We start from the raw sequence: 22,153 nt of genomic DNA on the forward strand, positions 1-22,153 counted from the left end.
TTCCCTGTGATGATTAAATATGATAAATTTACTTTGAGAATAGTTTAGTAGCCATTACATGTAAATGCTATAAGTACAACAGATATGCCAAATGACAGTATTTTATAATTTAAAATTTTCTGATGTAAGATGATATATTCATAAAAAATAACAATAAATTGAGTAATATTATTAACTTCCCACTCAAATTCTTTCATTTTTACAACAAACATTTTAAGTAATATCCATTACCCATTTAAAATAAATTTTATTTCATTCTAATCACAAATGTAATATATGTTCATTATAGAATTCTATATACTTTAAATAAAGCAAAGTTCTCCATTTTCTTTTTTTAAAGATATGTTTATTTAGAGACTACAGGGGGGAGGCCAGAGAGAGAGAGGGAATCTCAAGCAGACTCCCTGCGGAGTACAGAGCCCGACGTAGGGCTCAATCTCAGAATCCTGAGATCATAACCTGAGTCAAAATCAACTTGGATGTTAAACCAAATGAGCCATCCAGGCACCCCCTCTCCAACCAATTTCTAAATATGGTTTGAATATCTGATAATCACTAATACAAAGTAAATATTTTTCATTTCAGTGAATGACTCTTCTGGGAATTAAAGACTGTAACTGAATCCTCTTTTACAATAATGATGCTGATTAATATCAAATATTAGTAAGGTATTTATGAAATAAAACTGCATAAATGTACATTAAATGGAACAATTTTAGTAGACTGACATAATTTTAATTAAATGTAAAAGTTAAGAGATTTTAAACTGAAAACATGTGAGCAGGACATGTCTATGTATACAACAGAATGTATTACCCTGTATTCCACAGAGCTAGGTTTTTCCTATCTCTAATTTCTATAATTTTCAGATATATCTCTATTAAAGGACAGATTCACAGGGATGAAATGAGTTTTTTTTTTTTTTGAAATGAGTTTTTTATGACTGTTTCCTCTACCCATAAAATATTTTGCTGAGATTTATCTTAAATTCACAAAACTAGACAGGGAAATTTTTAAATAAATATTGCTTAATGCCAACTATAAATTTAAAGTGAATAATGAAATCAAAATTGAGCATTCAGAAAAAGAACATTTAAAATACCATCTGTGAGCTTGAAGTTCCTATACGATTATGAACCAACAATATTCATAAATGTTCTACGCCATCATTTTTTATTCTATAAACATGAGAAAAAAAAGTAGGCATTACCTTAAACCACCAACATATTCTTGTTTTTCAAAGATAGTGATATCAGAGTAGCCTAATCGAGCCAAAAAGGAAGCACAACTTATACTTGCAGGCCCAGCACCAAAAAGAGCAATCTTTGCAGAATAGGCTTCAGGCATTTTTTCTGGAGGAGGCAGAGAAGGATTTCGAATTTGTGTGATATTCATTGCTTTGAATACCTATGGAGAAATAAATTGCCATGGTTAAGAACTATAAACTAACTTTTATACCCTCAATTTGATGTTTCAAAGGCATTAGTGTTTTAAATGGAAATAAAGTGCATTTTCAGTATTCATATGTTACAATTAGAAGTTATATTAGGTCAGGAAGATGACATCTTACACTTGACTCTTTCTCAATCTTTGGAATCTCTTTTCAGGGTATTACCTCCTATAGGTGTCTCACTTTACTTACACCCACCTCTAGGCCAAGTTAAGTGCTCCTGCTCTGAAATCCTTCCTAGAGTATATGTTGTATGCCTCCAACATAAACACCAATGTCTATGTGGCATGTTTCCATGTTAGTCAGTAGAACATTTGCTCCTTGAGTCAGAGAATATATCATTTATAAACACACACATATAACTTACAACTATATGTTTTAGTCATTTTTAAAATCATGTCACCATTGTACTACCAGCAGTTAGCACTTACCCAGCACACAGAAAACATTCAGTAAATAATCTATTGACATCTGCTTCTAATTATGATAGATTAGCTTTTTTTCATTTAAAAATTGTATTTAAATTCAATTAATATATAATGTATTATTGGTTTCAGAGGTAGAGGTCAGTGATTCGTCAGTCTTATACAACACCCACTGCTCATTTCATCACATGCTCTCCTAAATGTCCATCACCCAGTTACACCATCCCCCCACTCCAGTGACCCTCAGTTTGTTTCCTATGATTAAGAGTTTCATGGTTTGTCTCCCTCTCTGACTTCATCTTGTTTTATTTTTTTCTCTTCCCTATGATCCTCTGTTTTGTTTCCTAAATTCCACGTGAGTGAAATGATATAATTGTCTTTCTCTGATTGAGTTACTTCACTTAGCATAATATCCTCTAGTTTCAGCCACGTCATTGCAAACAGCGATATTTCATTTTTTAATGGTTGCATAGTATTGCATTTTGCATGTGTGTATGTGTGTGTATCACAGCTAGATTAGCTTCTGAAGGATAACTTTTTAAAATATTTTGGAAGCATTGAAGAGCCACCTGAAGTCAGGGGCCAAGATCTCAGAGGAAAGAGAGTAGCAGAGAAGTGATGACAGCTCAAAAGTTACTATTACCCTAAGAGAATCAACCACTTCATATCAGAGGGAGGAAGGCTATGAATCTTGTGGAGGATCATAGCTCAGAAGAGACAGCAAGAGATTTTGACAAACTCCTAGGACTACAGAGACACAGAGTTTGGGAAATTTAAGAGATCAGAAACCAGAAGCAAAAGAAAGTGCAGAAAAGTGAGCTTAATTTTTAAACTGCATAGGATAAAAGGCTAGGAATCTAAACAGAAAATCTCTGTAAAGAAAAGAACTTTCTGTACTTTGATGATTCAGAGGAAACAAAAACAAGTGTAATTGTTTTAGCTAAGAAGGAAGAACTCTATCAAACAATCAGCTGAAACTCTTGGAGAGCTACACTCTACAAGTGGGACAAACCAGAGGTAGTAGACAAGCAAACTGAATCAGCTCAGCCCTTGTGAATAAAGGTGACTAGTGATTAAGTCCACACTGTATTTATTTAATAAATGATAGAATGGACATTCTGTGGAGAATAATAAGTCAACCATAGCATTTAAAAATTATCATATACAATGCCTGCTTTTTTGGCCAAAACAAAAAAGTCTAGGCTTGCCAACAACTAAGAACTAAAAACTGCCAAGAAATAAGAAAATAGAGATGCATATAAAATCCAGTAAGTGTAGTTACCAAACATAGATTTTAGAATAACAAGGATTAATGTTAAAAATTAAATAATAAGAATATGAACTTTACCAGAAAACTGAAATTTGTAAAAATAATAATAATAATAATAATAATAATAATAAAATAAATACAAGAAGAAAAGAGTGGAAATTAAAAAAAAAAGGAAAGAAAACCTAAACACATGTACTTAACAGCATATGGGACAGGCGATCAAAAAAGGACATGCAAAAAAAAAAAAAAAAAGGACATGCATACTGGGATCATAAAAGGAGAGGAGGGCAGTCCAGGTGACTCAGCGATTTAGCGCCGCCTTCAGCCCAGGGTGTGATCCTGGAGACCCGTGATGGAGTCCCGCATCTGGCTCCCTGCATGGAGCCTGCTTCTCCCTCTGCCTGTGTCTCTGCCTCTCTCTCTCTCTATGTCTCTCATGATAATAAATAAAATCTTTAAAAATAAATAAATAAAAGAAAGTGAGACAATAGTGATATTTCAAAAGAAACAGACCTAGAACTTCTCCAAACTAATGAAAGGCATGAAGGCAGAAGTTCTAAAACCTTTTAAAAAGGTAGATATAAAGAAAATCATGCAAATCACAGTAAAATTACTATGAACCAAAGTAAGAAAAGGCAGCACTGTAAACAACCAAAAAAAAAAAAAAAAGAGAAAAAAAAGACCTTGTCAACAAGCAACAACAAAGGGCTAAAAGTTTTCCTCTCAAAAGAATTGACGGAAGACAATAAAATGGTATCTTTTTGATTAGTGAATGAAAATACCTTCCATTTGGAATTCTATTCAGAAGGAAAATATCCTTCAAATATGAAGGCAAATTAAGACATTTGCAGGGAATGTTTGTTGGAAACAATAAAGGATATGAATAAAGGATAAGAATGAAGAGTATTAAAGGAAATTCTTCAGGAAGGCACAAAGGGCACTGAGAAATATAAATATGTGGGTAAGTGAAAATGACACAGACTATAGTTTACTATAAATGAAAACTGAAATACATAATAAAAGGTATCAGAGGTTAAACTGAGTGAAAGAGCACTGGATCATAGCTTTGTCTAGGAAGTGGTAAAAATAATAATATTTATTAGGCATTAATCAATTAAGGATGTTGTACATCTACAGTATCAACTAAAAGAATAGTGAAAGAATATTTAACAATTAAGTTGTTGAGGGGGAAGTAGAATTTTAAAGATACTTTAATAATACAAAAGAAAGAAATGAGAGAAAATTAAGGCAATAGTTGCGTGGAAGGGGAGAGTAGAAGAGGAGAAAAAAATAGTAAGAAAGTGAATATAAATTACACATATGTGAATATTACATTACATGTAAGTGGATTAAAATTACAATTAAAGGATTAAGAGTATAAAAGTTATAAAGATTGAAAAAAGTTATTCTAGAGCAGCCCAGGTGGCTCAGCAATTTAGCACCACCTTCAGCCCAGGGCGTGATCCTGGACACCCGGATCAAGTCCCATGCCAGGCTCCCTGCAGAGCCTGCTTCCCTCTCTGTCTGTGTCTCTCATGATTAAATAAATAAATCTTTTTTTAAATGAAAGTTATTCTATGCAAATACTAAACAAAAGAAAGCTGGTGTAGGCATACCAGTATCAGACAAATTAGACTTTAAGGAAAAATGCATTACTAAAGTTAAACAATAATAAAAATGTCAATCTGTCACTAAGATTTTCCTCTAAAGCTAAAGGTTAACTGAATAACAATTTCAGATTCTATAAAAAGAAATAGAACTAAAAGTGAGAAAAAAGGATCAATATTTTCTCACTATTTTCTTCTCATCAAAACTTGACTGTCAATACAAGTGGCCTATGAATACATACATATTAAGAATTAATTATGTAATATTTAATAGATTACCTCACAAGGTTATTAGCATTTTAGAGATAAGTTAGGCAAATGGTGTTTTCTTGGGAGTAAGTTATCAGGGAGATAGGACTTGATGTTTTTCTTGAATTCCTTCTATATTCATCACCAACTACACAGATGAAGTAAAGCATTTCAAACTATTCAAGGAATATCCAAATTATCTTACTTAAAAATTATACAGTGGCTGGATGGCACAGTCGTTTTAAGTGTTCACGTCTTGGTTTTGGCTCAGGTGGTGATCTCAGGGTGGTGATATCAATCCCTGTGTTAGGTTCCATGTTCACCATGGAGTCTGTGTAAGATTTTCTCTCCTTTTCCCTCTTGTCCCTCCTACCTGCTCTCCCTTTCCCAAATAAATAACTAAACCTTTTTTAAAAATTAGAGAACAATATTAACAAGTACTATAAGACCTAATAATGTAGTCTGAGCTAAATGGCCCCTACAAATGTCCCCACACATTTTGTTCCTTTTATCTTAATACTTTATCACATTTTACTGATAAGAAACTGATAGGCTTCCTCCCTTAGAACATAAGATCTTTAAATGCAGACATCATATTTGAATTCATCTTTTAATTTCTAGTGGTTTTAATACAAAAGAGGTATATATTAATTGATATATATTAATTGTATATATTGAGTTTACATTAAATTAGTAATATGATTATTTATTTTCACCAAAATTTAGGTTTTACAAATTACAGATATATTGTTGCTCCTTCCTTTGCTATCCAAATAACATAGATTTTTCTCTCATATTATTTTTGAATCAACATGTTTTACCTTTCATTGCTTTCTAGCAAGCTGAAAAAAAATGCAATTCCAATTCAAAATTACTAAACAATTTTACTGAATAGTTAATAGAAATGTATTTGAAGTCTGCTATATTTTCACAAAGTAAGTCATATACTTTTCACAAATCAATATTTAAAACATACCTTTAACATGACCGGGAGACTTTTAGCTAATTTTTAAGGGAACTGAATAAATGCTAATCTTTCATAAACAGTTCAGTACTCACAACTTCGTGAATAACTAAGAACTTTATGTTAAAATTTACTACCATTTACTACCTTTAATGGACTAAATGCTCCAATCAAAAGACATAGGGTGAAAGAAAGGATAAAAATAAGGTCCATCTATATGCTATCTACAAGAGATTCATTTTAAACCTAAGAATACCAGCAGATTGTAAGGGAGGGGATGGAGAAACATCTATCATGCAAATGGATGTCAAAAGAAACCCAGAGTAGGGATACTTATTTTGGATAAAATAAACCTTAAAGACTATAACAAGAGACAAAGAACACTATATAACAATACAGGGGAAAATCCAACAAGAACACCTCACTTACATTAATGCCTAGATCAACTAAGTACAAAATCAGCAAAGAAACAATGGCTTTAAATGACACACTGGAACAGATGGATTTAACAGACATATTCAGAATATCCCATCCTAATACAGCAGAATATACATTCTTTTCAAGGGCAAATGGAACATTCTCCAAAAGAGATCACATATTAGGACACAAAAGAAGTCTCAACAAATCCAAGAAAATTGAAGTCATACCATGCATCTTTTGTAACCACAATGCTATGAAACTTGAAGTCAACCCCAAGAAAAAAATCAGGAAAGATTACAAACATATGGAAATTAAATAATATGCCAGTAAGCAAAGAATGGGTCAACTAGGAAATAAAAGAAGAAATTAAAAATATACATGGAAACAAATGAAAATGAAAACAATGGTTCAAAACCTCTGGAATGAATCTAAAGCTTTTCTAAGAGGGAAGTTTATAGCAATACAGGCATACTTCAAGAAGCAAGGAAAATATCAAATAAACAACCTAACCTGTACATAAAGGAGCCAGGAAGATAACAAGGAACAAAACCTCAAACCTGCAGAAGGAAGGAAATAATAAATATCAGTGCATAGATAAATGATATAGAAACTAAAAACAAACTAGAACAGATCAATGAAACCAGGACCTGGTTCTAGGAAAAATCAATAAAATTGATAAACTTCTAGCCAGACTTATTAAGAAAAAAATAGAGCATAGTCAAATAAAATTACAAATGAGAGGAGAAATAACAACTAAAACCACAGAAATACAGATGATCATAAGAGAATATTATGAAAAACTACATTCCAACAAATTGGACAACTAGAAGAAATGGATAAATTCCTAGAAAGACATAAACTACCAAAACTGAACCAAGAAGCAACAGAAATTTGAACAGACTGAAACTAGCAAATGAGTCAGTAATCAAAAAAACTCCCAATAAACAAAAGTCCAGGACCAAATGGCTTTATAGGCAAACTCTACCAAACATTTAAAGAATACATTCATATTCTTCTAGCTATTTCAATACATAGAAGACAATGGAAAAGTTCCAAATTCATTCTATGAGGCCTGCATTACCCTGATACCAAAACCAGATAAAGATACGACTACAGACCAATATCCCTGGTGAAAATAGATGCAAAAATTCTCGGCAAAATACTAGCAAAATGAACTCAACAATACATTAATCACCATAATCAAGTAGGATTTGATCCCAGGATATAAGGGTGTTTCAGTATTTGCAAATCAATCAATGTGATATATACAACAAGAAGAGAAAGGATAGGAACCATATCATCATTTCAAAAGACAAAGAAAAGCACAACATTCATTCATGATAAAAACCCTCAGCAAAGTAGATTAGAGGGAACATAGCATTAAAAGGCCATATATGAAAAACTCACAGATAACATCATCCTCAATGGGGAAAAGGTGAGACTTTCTTGTCAGGAACAAGAAGAGGATGTCCAGGAAATGAAATCAGTGTACAGAAATGTGTTGCATTTCTTTACACTAATAATAAAGCAGCAGAAAGAGAAACCAAGGAATCAAACCCATTTTAAGATATCTAGGAATAAACCTAACCAAAGATTTTCTAAAAGACCTCTATTCTAAAAACTATAAAACATTGATAATAGAAACTGAAGACAACACAGAGAAATGGAAAAATATTCCATGCTTATGGATTAGAAGAAGAAATATGGTTAAAATGTCTATACTGCTCAAAGCAATCTACACATTTCATGCAATTCCTATCAAAATACCACCAGCATTTTTCATAGACCTAAAACAAACAATCCTATAATATGTATGGAACCACAGAAGACCCAAAAGAGAGAAAGTAATCTCAAAAAAGAAAAGGAGATATGGAGGCTTCACATTTCCAGACTGTGAGTTACATTGCAAAGCTACAGTAATCAAAACAGTATATTATTGGCATAAAAATAGATACACAGATCAACATAACAGTATTGAAAACCCAGAAATGAACCCACAATTACATAGTCAATAAATCTTTGACAAAACAGGAAAGAATATCCAATGGGAAAAAAGTGTCTTTCAACAAATGGTGTTAGGAGAACTGGACAGCAACATGTGAAAAAAATGAAACTGGACCAGTTTCTTACACCATACACAAAAATAAATTCAAAATGGTCAAGACCTAAACATGAGACCTGAACTTCTTTGACATTGTCCATAGCAACTTCTTTCTAGATATGTCTCTGAAGGCAAGGAAAACTAAAGCAAAAATAAACTTGAGATTACATCAAAATCCTTTGATTCATATGACACACTGGAACAGATGGATTTAAGAAAGGAAACAATCAATAAAACTAAAAGGCAACCTCTGGAATGGGAGAAGACATTTGCAAATGACATATTTGATAAAGGATTAGTAACCAAAATCTATAATGATTTTCTAAAACTCAACACTCCCCCCAAAATAAATAAATAATGGGCAGAAGACATGAATAGACATTTCTCTAAAGACATTCAGAGGGCAAACAGACACATGGAAAGCTCATCATCAAATATCATCAGGGAAATGCAAATCAAAACTACAAGGAGCTCTCATCTTACACCTGTCACAATGGCTAAACTCAGCAACACAAGAATCAACAAGTGCTGGTAAAGATATGGAGAAAAAGAAACACTTGCCCATATTGGTAGCTTGCAAACTGGTGCAGCTACTGTAGAAAACAATATGGAGGGTCCTCAAAAAGGTAAAAAAGAAGTACCTTAGGATCAAGCAATCACACTACTGGATATATACTCAATGAATACAAGGAAACTAATTCAAAGGCATATATGAACTCCGATGTTTATAGCAGCATTATTTATAATAGTCAAGATATGGAACCAGCCCCTGTATCCATCAATTGATGAATGGATAAAAAGGATGTGGTAAAAAAATATATGTATGAAAAAATATGTGTATGTATGTGTATTTATATGTATATATATACACTTGTGCATATATATATATATATACACACACACACACACACATATATATGTAATGGGACACTATTCAGCCATAATAAAGAAAGAACTCCTGCCATTTGCAATGACATGGATGAAACTAGAGAGCATAATGCTTAGCGAAATAAGAGAAAGATAAATGCCATATGATTTCACTCATATGTAGAATTTAAGAAGCAAAACAATCAAAGGAAAAAAAATAAGAGAGGGAAAGAGACAAACCAAGGAACAGCCTCTTAATTATAGAGAATAAACTGAGGGTTGTCAGAGGGGAAGTAGGTGGGGGACGATTTAAATAGTTGATGGGGGGATCCCTGGGAGGCGCAGCGGTTTAGCGCCTGCCTTTGGCCCAGGGCGCGATCCTGGAGACCCGGGATCGAGTCCCACATCGGGCTCCTGGTGCATGGAGCCCGCTTCTCCCTCTGCCTGTGTCTCTGCCTCTCTCTCTCTCTCTGTGTGTGACTATCATAAATAAATAAAAATTTAAAAATAAATAAATAAATAAAAATAAATAGGTGATGGGAATTAAGGAGTGCACTTGTGAAAAGCACTGGGTGTTGTTTGGAAGTGTTGAATCACTATATTGTACACCTGAAACTAATATAATAGGGTACACTAACAAATTGAAATCAAAACTTAAAAATAATAACAAAACATTTTCTATCATTTTTAAATTAAAATTGCATTTTAGCAAATTTGAGAAGCAGAAAACATAAGTTTTCTTAAAAGAATCTTTTATTGCTGATATCTTGAACAACAGAAAATTTTAATGTGATCACTTAGGACTTTGAAGGTCGAAAAGTTTATAATTTGAGGTTAAACTGTGACAATCAAACAGAATAGGATTTTTGAAATGTCTTTCTTGTCTTACCCAGAAGCAAGAGATAGTTTAGTTTTGTGACACTGAACATATCTGACAAATTCTACTCAATGGTATGCAAATAAAGTAGCAATTATTCAATAATATACAATACATATAAATTTTCGTCTAAGGATAGTTTAAATTATTTTTCAATGAAGCTTTAAGTGTTCTTTTAAAAAACTGTCAAATATTGAACTAAATAAATATATCTTTTGAACCTCTACTAGTGTGAATAGAGTTGAAGGTTCTCAGGGATTTGAGGGAATAAAAGTAAGCATACTCTTCAATTCATATAATATCAAAGACATGTACTATGATTAGCCTCTGAAATGGGTGACCCCAAGCTCTGCAGCTCATGAGTTTGTTAATACATACTCAATACACGACCTTGCTCAATATATTACTAATCTATGAATGAATATTATTCTTTGGTCTGTTTTGCTTTGTTTTGTTCTTTTGTAAGTAACTTTATTGCACTGGATTTTCTCCCTTGTCTTTACAGCAGGTTGCATCAACCTTCATAAATTCTTCTTTTTTAAATAAAGATTTTATTTATTTATTCATGAGAGACACAAAGAGAGAGAAGCAGAGACACAGGCAGAGGGAGAAGCAGGCTCCATGCAGGGAGCCTGACATGGGACTCGATCCTGGGTCTCCAGGATCAAACCCTGGGCGGAAGGTCGCGCTAAATCACTGAGCCACCTGGGCTGCCCAACCTTAGTAAATTCTAATGAAGTGAATATTCGAAAAAAAATTTGTGAATTTTATCACAAGGATCAGTAGTTTGTTTTTAGAGGTCTGATTTTAAAATTAGACTGCTTGGAGTTGAGACCCAATGTCCATCATTCTCATGGTGCATGATATTGAACAAGTCCCTTAACTTATATATCCCCTCCTCAAAATGTAAAGTGGGGTTACTAATATCTATCTCATAGGGTTACTATGAGGATTAAACAAGTTAATTCATATAAAGCACTTAGAAAATTGCCTGGCCACACAGCAAAAGCTACTTACTAATTCACCTAGATTCAAACCTCATGAGGTAGAACTTTTAGCCACTAGCCATATGTGGCTATTCAAATTTATATTTAAATTCATTATAATTAAACAAAAATAAAAATTTAGTGCCTCAACAACATTTTCCAGGTGCTCAATGACTATATGTAACTAATGACTAATGTATTATAGAACATTTCCATCATTGTAGAAATTAGAATTTACGACATACGATATAATAGACACAATCTCAAGAGCACTTTGAAGATAAAAATGAAATAATTATGAAGAAATGGGGTTTTAGTATTTGTTACATTTGTGTTTAATATGATTTATAAGATTATATAATTTTTTATTTTTCATAATGGTTTATTTAACCAATTCACGAAATTCCTGAAAATTTAGTCACCCTCTCAAGATCTGCTCCAAGCAGGTTTCATCACATTATGGGACTCAGGAAACATGTGAGAGTTCACACAATTGTTTTTTTAACCTCTGACATAATTGCATCAAGTCCAAACTTTGAGATATGTCAGCTACACTTGTCAACTTCCTCAGGACCTGAACAAGTAAGTGGCCCTTTATGTTTAAAACAGTAGTGTTCCGGGTACCTGGGTGGCCCAGTTGGTTAAACATTTGACTCTTGATTTTGGCTCAGCTTATGATCTCAGGTTATGATTATGGCTCAGGTTTGTGGGATTGAGCCCCTAGAATGTCTTTTAAAAATTAGCCAGAAAAAAAAAAAGAAAGAAAAAAGAAAAAAAAATTGGCCAGGAAGTCAAGTAAATATCTACATAAATGTTTAGATGGGTGTTGACATATATCTAAGTACTTTATAAACCTAAGAGATGTGAATGAATGATTTATACATTGAAAATTGTCATTTTATAAAAGAAAGTAATATATCTAATAAAGTTAATGCTAAACCATATTTATAATAACAAATCTTGTGATTTTTTTAAGACCACTAATCCATAGATAGTATGAGTGGAAAAAAGCAATTTATACTATTGATTAAACAGCATAATTAATTTTGTCCTGAAATTCAATTAAAACAAATCTATAAAATTTAAGAATGTTAACAAATTAACAGTAATAAAGCACATTTTTCATTAAAACTTTTGTAAAACAAGATCAGTCTTCAAATAAATGTAACTTCAAATTACAAGTAATTCATATATTAATACTATATTATGTCTACTTGTTTACAAGATCAAAGGAATGTTTCCTAGTAGATTTTCTTGGAGTATAATTTCCAATGTTTTATGATGCAACAAAAATTTAACTGAAGACAATTAAGCTCTTTAGATGAGAAAGATCCTTTTATTTAAAACAAACTTAAGCTGTGCTCCACTGATTAATTTTGTAAGATAAATGTTTTTCTAAGCAGAAGATTTAAGTGCCAAAACAGGTTAATAATGAAAACAAATAGGTTAATCAATATCACAAGGGAATAATTCAAGCATTTAAAGATGCCTGGAAAGTATGCCCAGTATGTATTTCTCCAGAATAATAAGGCCAATATACACTGAGCACATACTATGTTGGGCTTTATACTAACTCACTATATAAATGATCTCAGTCTTCAACAGTTCTATTATGGTGGTACAATTATTATTTCGATTTCTCAGATTGGAAGCCATTTTCACAATGTAAGGATTTTGTCTCAAGACTATTCTACTCCGGGATCCCTGGGTGGCACAGTGGTTTAGCGCTTGCCTTTGGCCCAGCACGCGATCCTGGAGACCCGGGATCGAATCCCACGTCGGGCTCCCGGTGCATGAAGCCTGCTTCTCCCTCTGCCTGTGTCTCTGTCTCTCTCTCTCTCTCTCTGTGTGACTATCATAAATAAATAAAGATTAAAAAAAAAAAAGACTATTCTACTCCAGAGCCTAAACTCTTACTGTCACTGTCAAATTTTCATGGTGATTTTCAGTAAGAAATCATTATGCACACATAATATTTCAATAAGAAATATGAAAAAGCTATTACATGAATTTATCCCTTGTAAGTCTAATTATATATATATATATATATATATATATAAAATGGTCAATTAATAACAAAGGTGGTTATATTTAATAAATTAAACTTACAAATCAACAACTATTAATGAGGCATTTGAAAAACACTGCACCACACCATGTGGTTTCCTACCATGCTATTCTACAAGTCAAGAAACTAAGATAGTTAGCTGCAGCAAGAGGAACATGATCTTAATCAAAATAATTTATATCCTTTTAAAAGTGTTTTTCCCCCCCAGTGACCTTAGAGTATTTTAAGATTGTTTTACTTTTCATCAGTAGTATGTAACAAACATGTATAGAGCCCTATGTTATAGAAAATAATGAAAAAAGCTTTGAACCAGCCCTAAGGAGCTAGTTAGGGGCAGATTACTGGATTTACTGCTGTTGAAATTATGTTTAGATACCAATAACTGAGCACTGACTATCTTCTACACGCTTTGCTAAGGATTTTACATTTTTTTCCACTTAGCATAGTTTACAATCTGACTTTCCCTATAGATTATGAAGTAATCAGAGTGGTTTTTTTCCCCTCCCATCTGAAATCCCAGGGTATAGGAAAATTTCACCACATAGTAGGCATCCAACAAGATTTGGATGAATTTTTAAATTGCTGAACTCCCATGACAGACTTCAAAAAATGAGTAACAGTAACCAAGGAAATAGAGTTCTTGCTCAGTAATACAGAAGGACAGTTATTTATAAGTCAATGCTCTTCTTGAGAAACTTCTTAAAAGTAATTTCCTTGCATAATCACCCTGATTTCTGACCTCTCACTTATCTGGAAAGTGTGTTTCTTTCATCACTCCAAATTGACTTAACTTTACTAGCATTTTGTCCATAATTTTCACATTATTTTGAAGCAATGGAGAGACTATCTTGATTTTAAAAATGAGAAGACGGAGACATGAGAGAAACCGTAAGATTTATCCCTAAGCCTGCTCACATACTGGAGACAGGAACAAAATAATTTTCTAATCATTATATAGTGCTCTCTAAATGAAAAAGGACATAACATGCCAAATGCAAAGGATATTTACTAATTCTGATTAGAGGGTAATTCTCATTTTAATCCTTCCTACTTTCTAAAATGGCAAATAATGAAAATAAACATAAATGTTTGGTAGTTATAATTCTTACTCAATTATTCGATTTATTCTTATTAGCCAAGCAACAGCAAAAATAAACTATGACAAAATGAAGACAAACAAAATATTCTTGGAAATTTTGAAGTATCTCCACCAGTTGAAAGATAAATTGTGTGCAAGTGATTGTATTCTGTGTACCTCTTAAGAGGTTTATATTTTTGTGAGCATTTAACTTGCTTTCATTATAAAATAAAACATAATTTCTGATAATTCCTAAAAGGATGCTATTTCATCAGTGGGGGTCTAAGAAAAAATCCTAATAAAAGTAATAGATTTTTATTTTCCTGGCTTCAGTTTCCTTGAGTTATTTATTAGCAGTATGACAGTCTGGTTACCTTTTGAATGTTTAAATGAAGAAAGATTGCTATTTGTGCATCCAAAGTAAGTTACCTCAAATTACATGCCTTCCAAGAGATGCTTCTATGTAATTTTCTTTGTAACTTGCTTCCTTTTGTAAAAGAAGTAAAAGGAAATACTGAATACATGCTATTCACTGCAGCCATCCTCTGAGAAGAAAAATTCTTAGGCTACCTGACAGTTTTCTTCACTACATTAAACAAGGCACACCAAAAATAGGAGCTTTGTTTCAAATGAATGGGAATAAAGAAAAACTCCATGCCACATCAACTCTTTAGTTATCAAAATTATTAATATATTAGTAATTCTTAAAGATTTTATTTTATTATTTTCTTATTATAATGAACATTATTGTGAGACATTTCTGGCATAGTAAATACTGTGTAATTTGAGATCAGAATACGCTGTTCCATTCAATTTCCACTTTAGTTCAGTAAATATCTTTATATGCCCTCCTTGCACTAGAAACCAGTATGCATAAAATGTATATCTACTAGTAAATAGTTCTCTTGGTAATATTCATATGTCTGAAGTACAGAAAAATTATTGCAGTCAATTTGTTCTATGTAGGCTTCATTTTTACACATAGTTATCTTGGAGCCCATGAGAAAGAAAACTTACTTAGAAGGAAGGAAAGAAAGATAATACCTAATACCAAGTACCAATCTTTTAAAAAAAATGACTTAGAGATTATTTCATCTCTCTAAATGTCAGCTCTAAAACTAAGGAGGTAATAATTACTTTAGCAACTTACTGTAAGACTGAATGAATCAATGATGATAACCTCCTGAAATTAATGCCTTCTCTTTATAAGGCACTCTCCTAGGTGTTTAACATTTATATCTCCTGTCCTAACAGTCTTCAAAGTTTGGTAAGATGGTTCATTTTATAGACACTGGAACTGACACCTAAGTTATTATTCTTACATTATAGTTCATATTTTTATTATTACTATATATTATACCTGGGATTTGAGGCTACAATTGAAGTAAATGGTTGAAACTGGCCAAATACAATTTGAAAACATGGGCATAGTTCAGTAATGAGCAACTTTACTGATCCAAAACCACATGCAGGTTCATATTAACCAGTACAGTATTATTTTGCCTTCAAGATTTGCTCACGTTTTTCTCTGTGCCTTGAATACACACCCACTATTGACTTTGCTGCATTTGATGAACACCTTTCAAGACCCAGTTTAAATTTCACTTTCTCTGCTCAACTTCCCCTCCCTGCTAGGCTATCTATTAGGTTTCCTAGCTACTGGCTCCCATAGTACAGTCGCACTGCTCCCTCAGCACTTCATTGTAATTTGCTTGCTTAATTGTCTTTCTTTCTTACTAGGCAGTAAGTTCCCAAAGGGCTAGTATCATTCCTATCTTGTTCATCACTGTATCCTTTGCACCCAGAGGCTGCCTGGTACCTGGTTAGTCACTCAGATGTGTGTTCAAAGTTAGAGTTGGAAACTAAAGCTGCCAGGCGCCAAGCAATCCATGTTACTGCTTGCTGGGGACAAGAGGATGGATGGCAGGGAGGCAAAGGGAAGTGGTGGTGACATGGTGGACTAGAGAGATCCTTCCCAGTCCGATCTGCTTCCATTGATTATTCTGTATTTATGTGACTTGGAGGGAAACAGCAATAATGATTAACTATGGCACCAATGCTACTTGTAAGCAGACTAAGAAAACAATAAAACAACAGCAATTAGAAGGCAGTCATAACTGAAATGTAATGGGTGTTACATGATATGCCACTCGAAAATTTACTAAACTATTTTCAAAGAGCCAGCTATTTGTTTTATAGATCTTTATTTTTGCTTTTATATTCTCTTTCATTATTTGTCTATTATTTTCATTACCTTTCTTTTATTTTTTAGAATTTAACACCAGCACTACACCCACACCAACATATCCATCCACACTCCATTTGTTCTCTTTCTAGCTCCTTAGGATAGTCATTGCTTTCTTTCCTGTTAACCACACTTAACATAATAAATTTTCAGATAAAAATGACTTTAGTTGCATTTCATAGGTTGTCAGTGGGAAGCTCTCATTCAGGTCTAAATATTATGTAGTTTCTACTGTGATGACCTCCTTAACCCATGAATCATTTATAAATGTGTTTTTTTTTTTAATTCCAAGACAAAATTTGTTGTTCCTATTGTTTCATTTTTATAATATTTTTTATTTTTTATTTCTAATTTATGTATGTAGTAATAAAAAATACAGTCCACATATACTTATTTGGAAATATATATGTAATTGTTCTGACCTAGTACATGGTCGATTTTGATAAATGGTAAACAGGCGTATGGCATAAATAGGTGCATATTAGAGGGATACAGGAAACTTCTGATTTATTTAATCAACCTAATAAACCTTATTCAAATAAAAACTTTACTAATTTTGGGTAAGGCTATGTTGTAATGTATGCACAGTTTATGATTTTTTTTTTTAGTTTACGAATGTTTTAAGACATTTATTCTTTTTTTCATTACTTCTCTCTTCATTTTTATTAATACTTTTGCCCCCAAATTCTATTTATGTTACATGTTAATATCACTACACTAACCTTCTTATGCTTAGTGTGTGCATAGCATATCTTTTTTCAACTATGTTATTTTCAAAGTTTCTGCTAAGGTCTTTTTCCTCTAGACATCATACAAGCTGTTTGTAGTATTTATTTTAAATTGATACCAGTCATTTATGTTTCCATACACAAATTTAATAAATATAAATTTTTGCAGTTAATTATATACTTGGATGTCTTTCTACTGCCCGTTTCATGTTATGTTTACCCTGCTTTTTCTTTGCTTCTCTCTCTTGTGTTTTAGTTTTGCTTTCCTATTGACACTGAATTGTTTTCTCCACACCTACCTCTCTGTTTCAATGATTGCTTCACAGTTACAGATTGTATTTCCATATTTTTGTGATTAGTTTTAAAATTTTAACATCAATATTTCAATGTTTTTAGAAACATACTCTTAAGTTATTAAGTACTCCCTTCTCTACCATTGTAAAGACCCTTAGGACACTTAACTACCCACTATATTCCCTCACCCTCACCTCAAATGTCTTCCTTGTTGGTATTATATAAAATTTTATTTCTATCTTTAACATCCCCCAAATAATTTTATTATTACACTACACTCACTAATTACATTTACCACCATTATTTTGCTGGTTTCTTCACTTCACTCTTAGTGTTTATTACCCCTCTCTCTTTTACTCTGGGTTCCCTTCATTCATACTAAAGTAGAACTCATTTTTAGTAGTTCTCATAAATAACAAGGTGAAAGTATTTTTAATCAATGTCCTTTGTTAAAGGAGTAATAACGTTCTTTATCTTAGGCTTTGAAAATATTGTGCTCTTCATTTCTCATATCTATTAAAGCTGATGAGAAATGTGGGGTCCGTTTAATTGTCACTTGGTTTTAAAATGATCTTTTTTATCACTTTCTGGAAGCTCTGATTCTTTTGTTATCCTCATATTTCACATTATTGCAAACATACATGTAGGTGAGGGCCTTAAATTTTTTCTTTCTTTTTGGAAAATTCTCTACCATAACTGCTTTAAGACTGCTTTTGCCAATCTCTCGTTCTCTATTTCAGGAACTGTTTATATGTGTACCAGAGCCTCTAAGCTTAACTTCTCCATTTTAGTTTTCCTTTCTTTATATCTTTTTACTATACTCTGAATGAATTTCTCAGTTCTATTTTTTTTTAGGTCACCAATTATATCTGTCTATATCCACTTAAAGATTTAACTTTTTATAGATATTTTCATTTCACCGAATATTTCTAATCAACTATTTTTCATACCAAACTCGTTTTTTTAAATATACATTATATATTATATTCAAGGCTATTATTTTATGCTTATTTATTTAAAAAGCCTGATTATGATATTATTTGTGATTCATTCAGATACAGTCATCATCTTGAGGTTGAATCTTCATTATCACCGGGAGCATTAGCTCTTCTTATACAGTCTTGAACTTTTTGTTTTACTTATTCTAAGTGGAATTTGTCTCTTGTTTCACTTGCTTTTCTTCTTTCTTATAGCAAGTATGTAGTGACCTCAATCCAGCAACACTCTTCTCTCTCCCTCTCCCCAACTATGTAACTAAGTTTCTTACTGGAAGTCCAGAACTCCAGTCCCCAGGCAATACTTAGAGATATCACAGAAGCAAGTTACTGTGCCACTTAAACATTGGGGCACAGCTGTCTCTGCTTCTCTCTGAAGCTTCATATAAGGCCCAGCCGGGCCAAGTAGATGCACCTAATTTTTTTAACTTTCAACTGGGGTAGGTGCCTCCTGTTTTCTACCTCACATATGTTTCTGGTACTTAGTACCTTTCATCAGTAAAATTCCCCAGTAGCCTCTGACTGAGGCCCAAATCCTTTTTTAACTGTTGAATGTTTCTATACTTCTAGCACCAAAAGGTATTTACATTCCTTTTTACTTCAGGTATTAACTTTTGTTGAGTGCTTATTATATTTCATTATAATCATATTTTGGAGTAAAATGGGTGGTTTAAATCTTAACTCCTGCTTGTTACAAGTGATCCATTATTGCTTCAATATCACTGTTTGCTACTACTTTATTCCTCTATTCATCAAATATATTTATGGAAATACATATTTATTAAATTCTTAAAATTCAAGCCAATAAAACTACATCATTCTAACTGTAAGCGGCTCACAATATATATTATATATAATAATATTTATATATATTTATATAACACATATACTCTATATACGACTTATAAAAAACAAATTCAGAAAAAAAATTGTAGCAGATAATCTTAATAGGTATATAATTTTGGCAAATTTCAAAGTTATCATCCCAAATCTCAGAAACCTACTTTTATGTCTTAAAGCTCTAGATGGTAATAGTTTTAAAATAGACTAAAATAGGCTGATGAAAATCATCTAGCAATTTATCCTGTCCTACAGTTTTATTATAAATCATTGTGCTAGCAATGAGTATTTTTCATAGATTTCTAAAGCTTTTTGGAAAAGAACATCAGATATTTAGTGAAATCCATCAAGACATTATTTTCTATTAACCAGTGCATTAAGACCAAAAGCAGAGACATAAATCAAGCCTTAACAGATATTACTAGTATTTGCAATCCTGAGAGCAACATTTCACCAGGGTACAAACTATTGATTTTATTAATGTTTAATGTATATTTTTCACGTACATCTTATTTATTTTATAAATAATTATTTTTTGTATAAATAGTATTCACAAACTGCTAGTAATACTGATAATAAATAGTAGTAGTATGGAAAAATTTTATTCAAAGACAATTCAAGTTTGGGACAGAGAGGCAAGTGTGAGATATCATTAATCTAATGACTATTCTCTAATCCATATTCTATTTATAAATGACCTGCAAAAGGGATTAACCATAAATATTGGTTATCATTCATTATCATGGTAGTTTATCTTCATTTTAGATTAGATACACATGACCTGATAGATTTTATTGACCACTTTGCCAAATTGTATTATAAATGTGCTAGACTCATTCTTAAATTTACTTATAAACCAGCTATCATCATCAGGCTTAGGCTTTCCAAAATAAAATAAACTTTAGATATAATCTTGAGCTCTAGGGCCTGTAATAAAATGGGCCCCTTTCAGGGTGCAGTATTTAAGCTTTATAGTAGTGTTTTTTGCAAATTTTCATAGAAGGAACCCAAAGTTTATCATCTTAGGCCCCTGAGTCCTAGATCTACAATACTCCTTCACTGGCCAGAAAAATAAAATAATAAATAAAATAAAAACTTTTTAGCAACATGCATAAACAAAAGAAAACAACAAAGCTACATTCATCTTTTTTTTTAAGATTTTATTTATTTATTCACAAGAGACACAGATAGAGAGAGGCAGAGACCCAGGCAGAGAGGGAGAAGCAGGCTCCATGCATGGAGCATGATGTGGGACTCGATCCCAGGATTCCAGGATCATGCCCTGAACCAAAGGCAGACTCTCAACCACTGAGCCACCCAGTCCCTACATTCATCCTTAATATTGTGGTTTCATATCACACAGAAACCTCATTATGTGAGTTGTGAGGTACAGTGACTGAGGTAAATTTTACAAAGTGCAATACTGTGAACTTATGGCCAAAAAACTTGGGTTTACAGTGAGTTTGTATTGATGCCTTATAGCAATATCTGCAGAGAGTGAGAGTTTGTGAAATGATGGAAATTAGTGCATTAGATTTGTATTCTAGATCTGCCTTTATTAGATGTGAATTTGGGGAAATCAAATTTTTTCATGGAGTCCCTTGTTGCAACGAATGGACATGATCACATTTACCTGAAGGGTTATTTTCAAGATTAGTCAAATTCTAAGTGAAGTACCTAACACTGTCCAGTGCAACAGAAGTTTGTTCAACGTTAACTATTTTTTAATCACTTTGATCCTTACTTTCCTCATGTCTGGAATGGGAAAAACATTATCTAGTTTAAGTGTCTCAAGGGTGCTTTATCAACATTTTAAAGTGAGATATCATAAAAATAAATTGAAGTGCTACACAGGAATGGTATACTTCTGTAGCTCTATATTTTCCCCTGCTTTATCTTTTCCTTTGTACAAAGGTCTAATCGCCTCTAAAACCAAGTGACAAAAATTAATGAAGACTGAATTATCAGTCCAGGGGATGCTAAGGTAAATGCGATATGTATTATTAAGTTTGATACAAACTTGTAGTTGTTGGCTTGTATTATTTCTTGAGACGTGTTGTAGTTTCCCAAGACCTGTAGTTCAAAAAAGCCTACGACAACACTTAATTCTAATCAATACTCAATCAATGTTTGTTTGATTAACTGAATCCTTACCTAGTGGGAATTTATTACACTGGCTGTTCATACAAGACAGTCTCCTGGGATAATCCTGGTTTGTGCCTGCTGTCCTGAATTAATTATTAATAATGTCCTTGCTCACTCTCTAAAGTATCTCAGTCATTTGATTATCTTACTTATAAAGCAATCAACATAACAGAGAGAGTAATTCCAATCTTACAGTGTATGTACGTTTTTTTCTATAATGGTTTTAAATTTGAGAATAAGATTTATTCTTTTTTTTATCTCTATTTTCCTATTAGACAAATTATACCACAAAAATATATTACTTGAAAGAGAACATGCAATACTCTGTTTATATTAGAATGCATATTTCTTTTTTCTCCTCACTTATGTTTTTAGAAGACAAAAGTTTAAGGCTTTTAGTGACTTCCATGTTCAAAATGAAGATATGATAGAAATAATATGTGTCCTATTAAATCAAAATTAACTCAGGTAATAATATTCCTTTCATTCACAATTCTCCAAAATATTTACTGTAGTATTCAAGCAAAATATAAATATTTACATA

The 22,153-nt window shown here is 32.4% G+C and overlaps 1 protein-coding gene across 1 annotated transcript in view; it reads right to left on the minus strand.

Annotated features, from left to right (window-relative positions):
- Positions 1 to 22,153, minus strand: part of DPYD (dihydropyrimidine dehydrogenase) — an 802,527-nt gene that overhangs the window by 562,694 nt on the left and 217,680 nt on the right. Inside the window, exon 6 of the mRNA XM_055340016.1 lies at positions 1,211 to 1,407. Coding sequence (XP_055195991.1) covers positions 1,211 to 1,407 — 197 coding nt within the window. The remainder of the gene's footprint in view (positions 1 to 1,210; positions 1,408 to 22,153) is intronic.

This window comes from Nyctereutes procyonoides, unplaced genomic scaffold, assembly GCF_905146905.1.
Source record: "Nyctereutes procyonoides isolate TBG_1078 unplaced genomic scaffold, NYPRO_anot_genome, whole genome shotgun sequence".
Classification (NCBI taxonomy): Eukaryota; Metazoa; Chordata; class Mammalia; order Carnivora; family Canidae; genus Nyctereutes; species Nyctereutes procyonoides.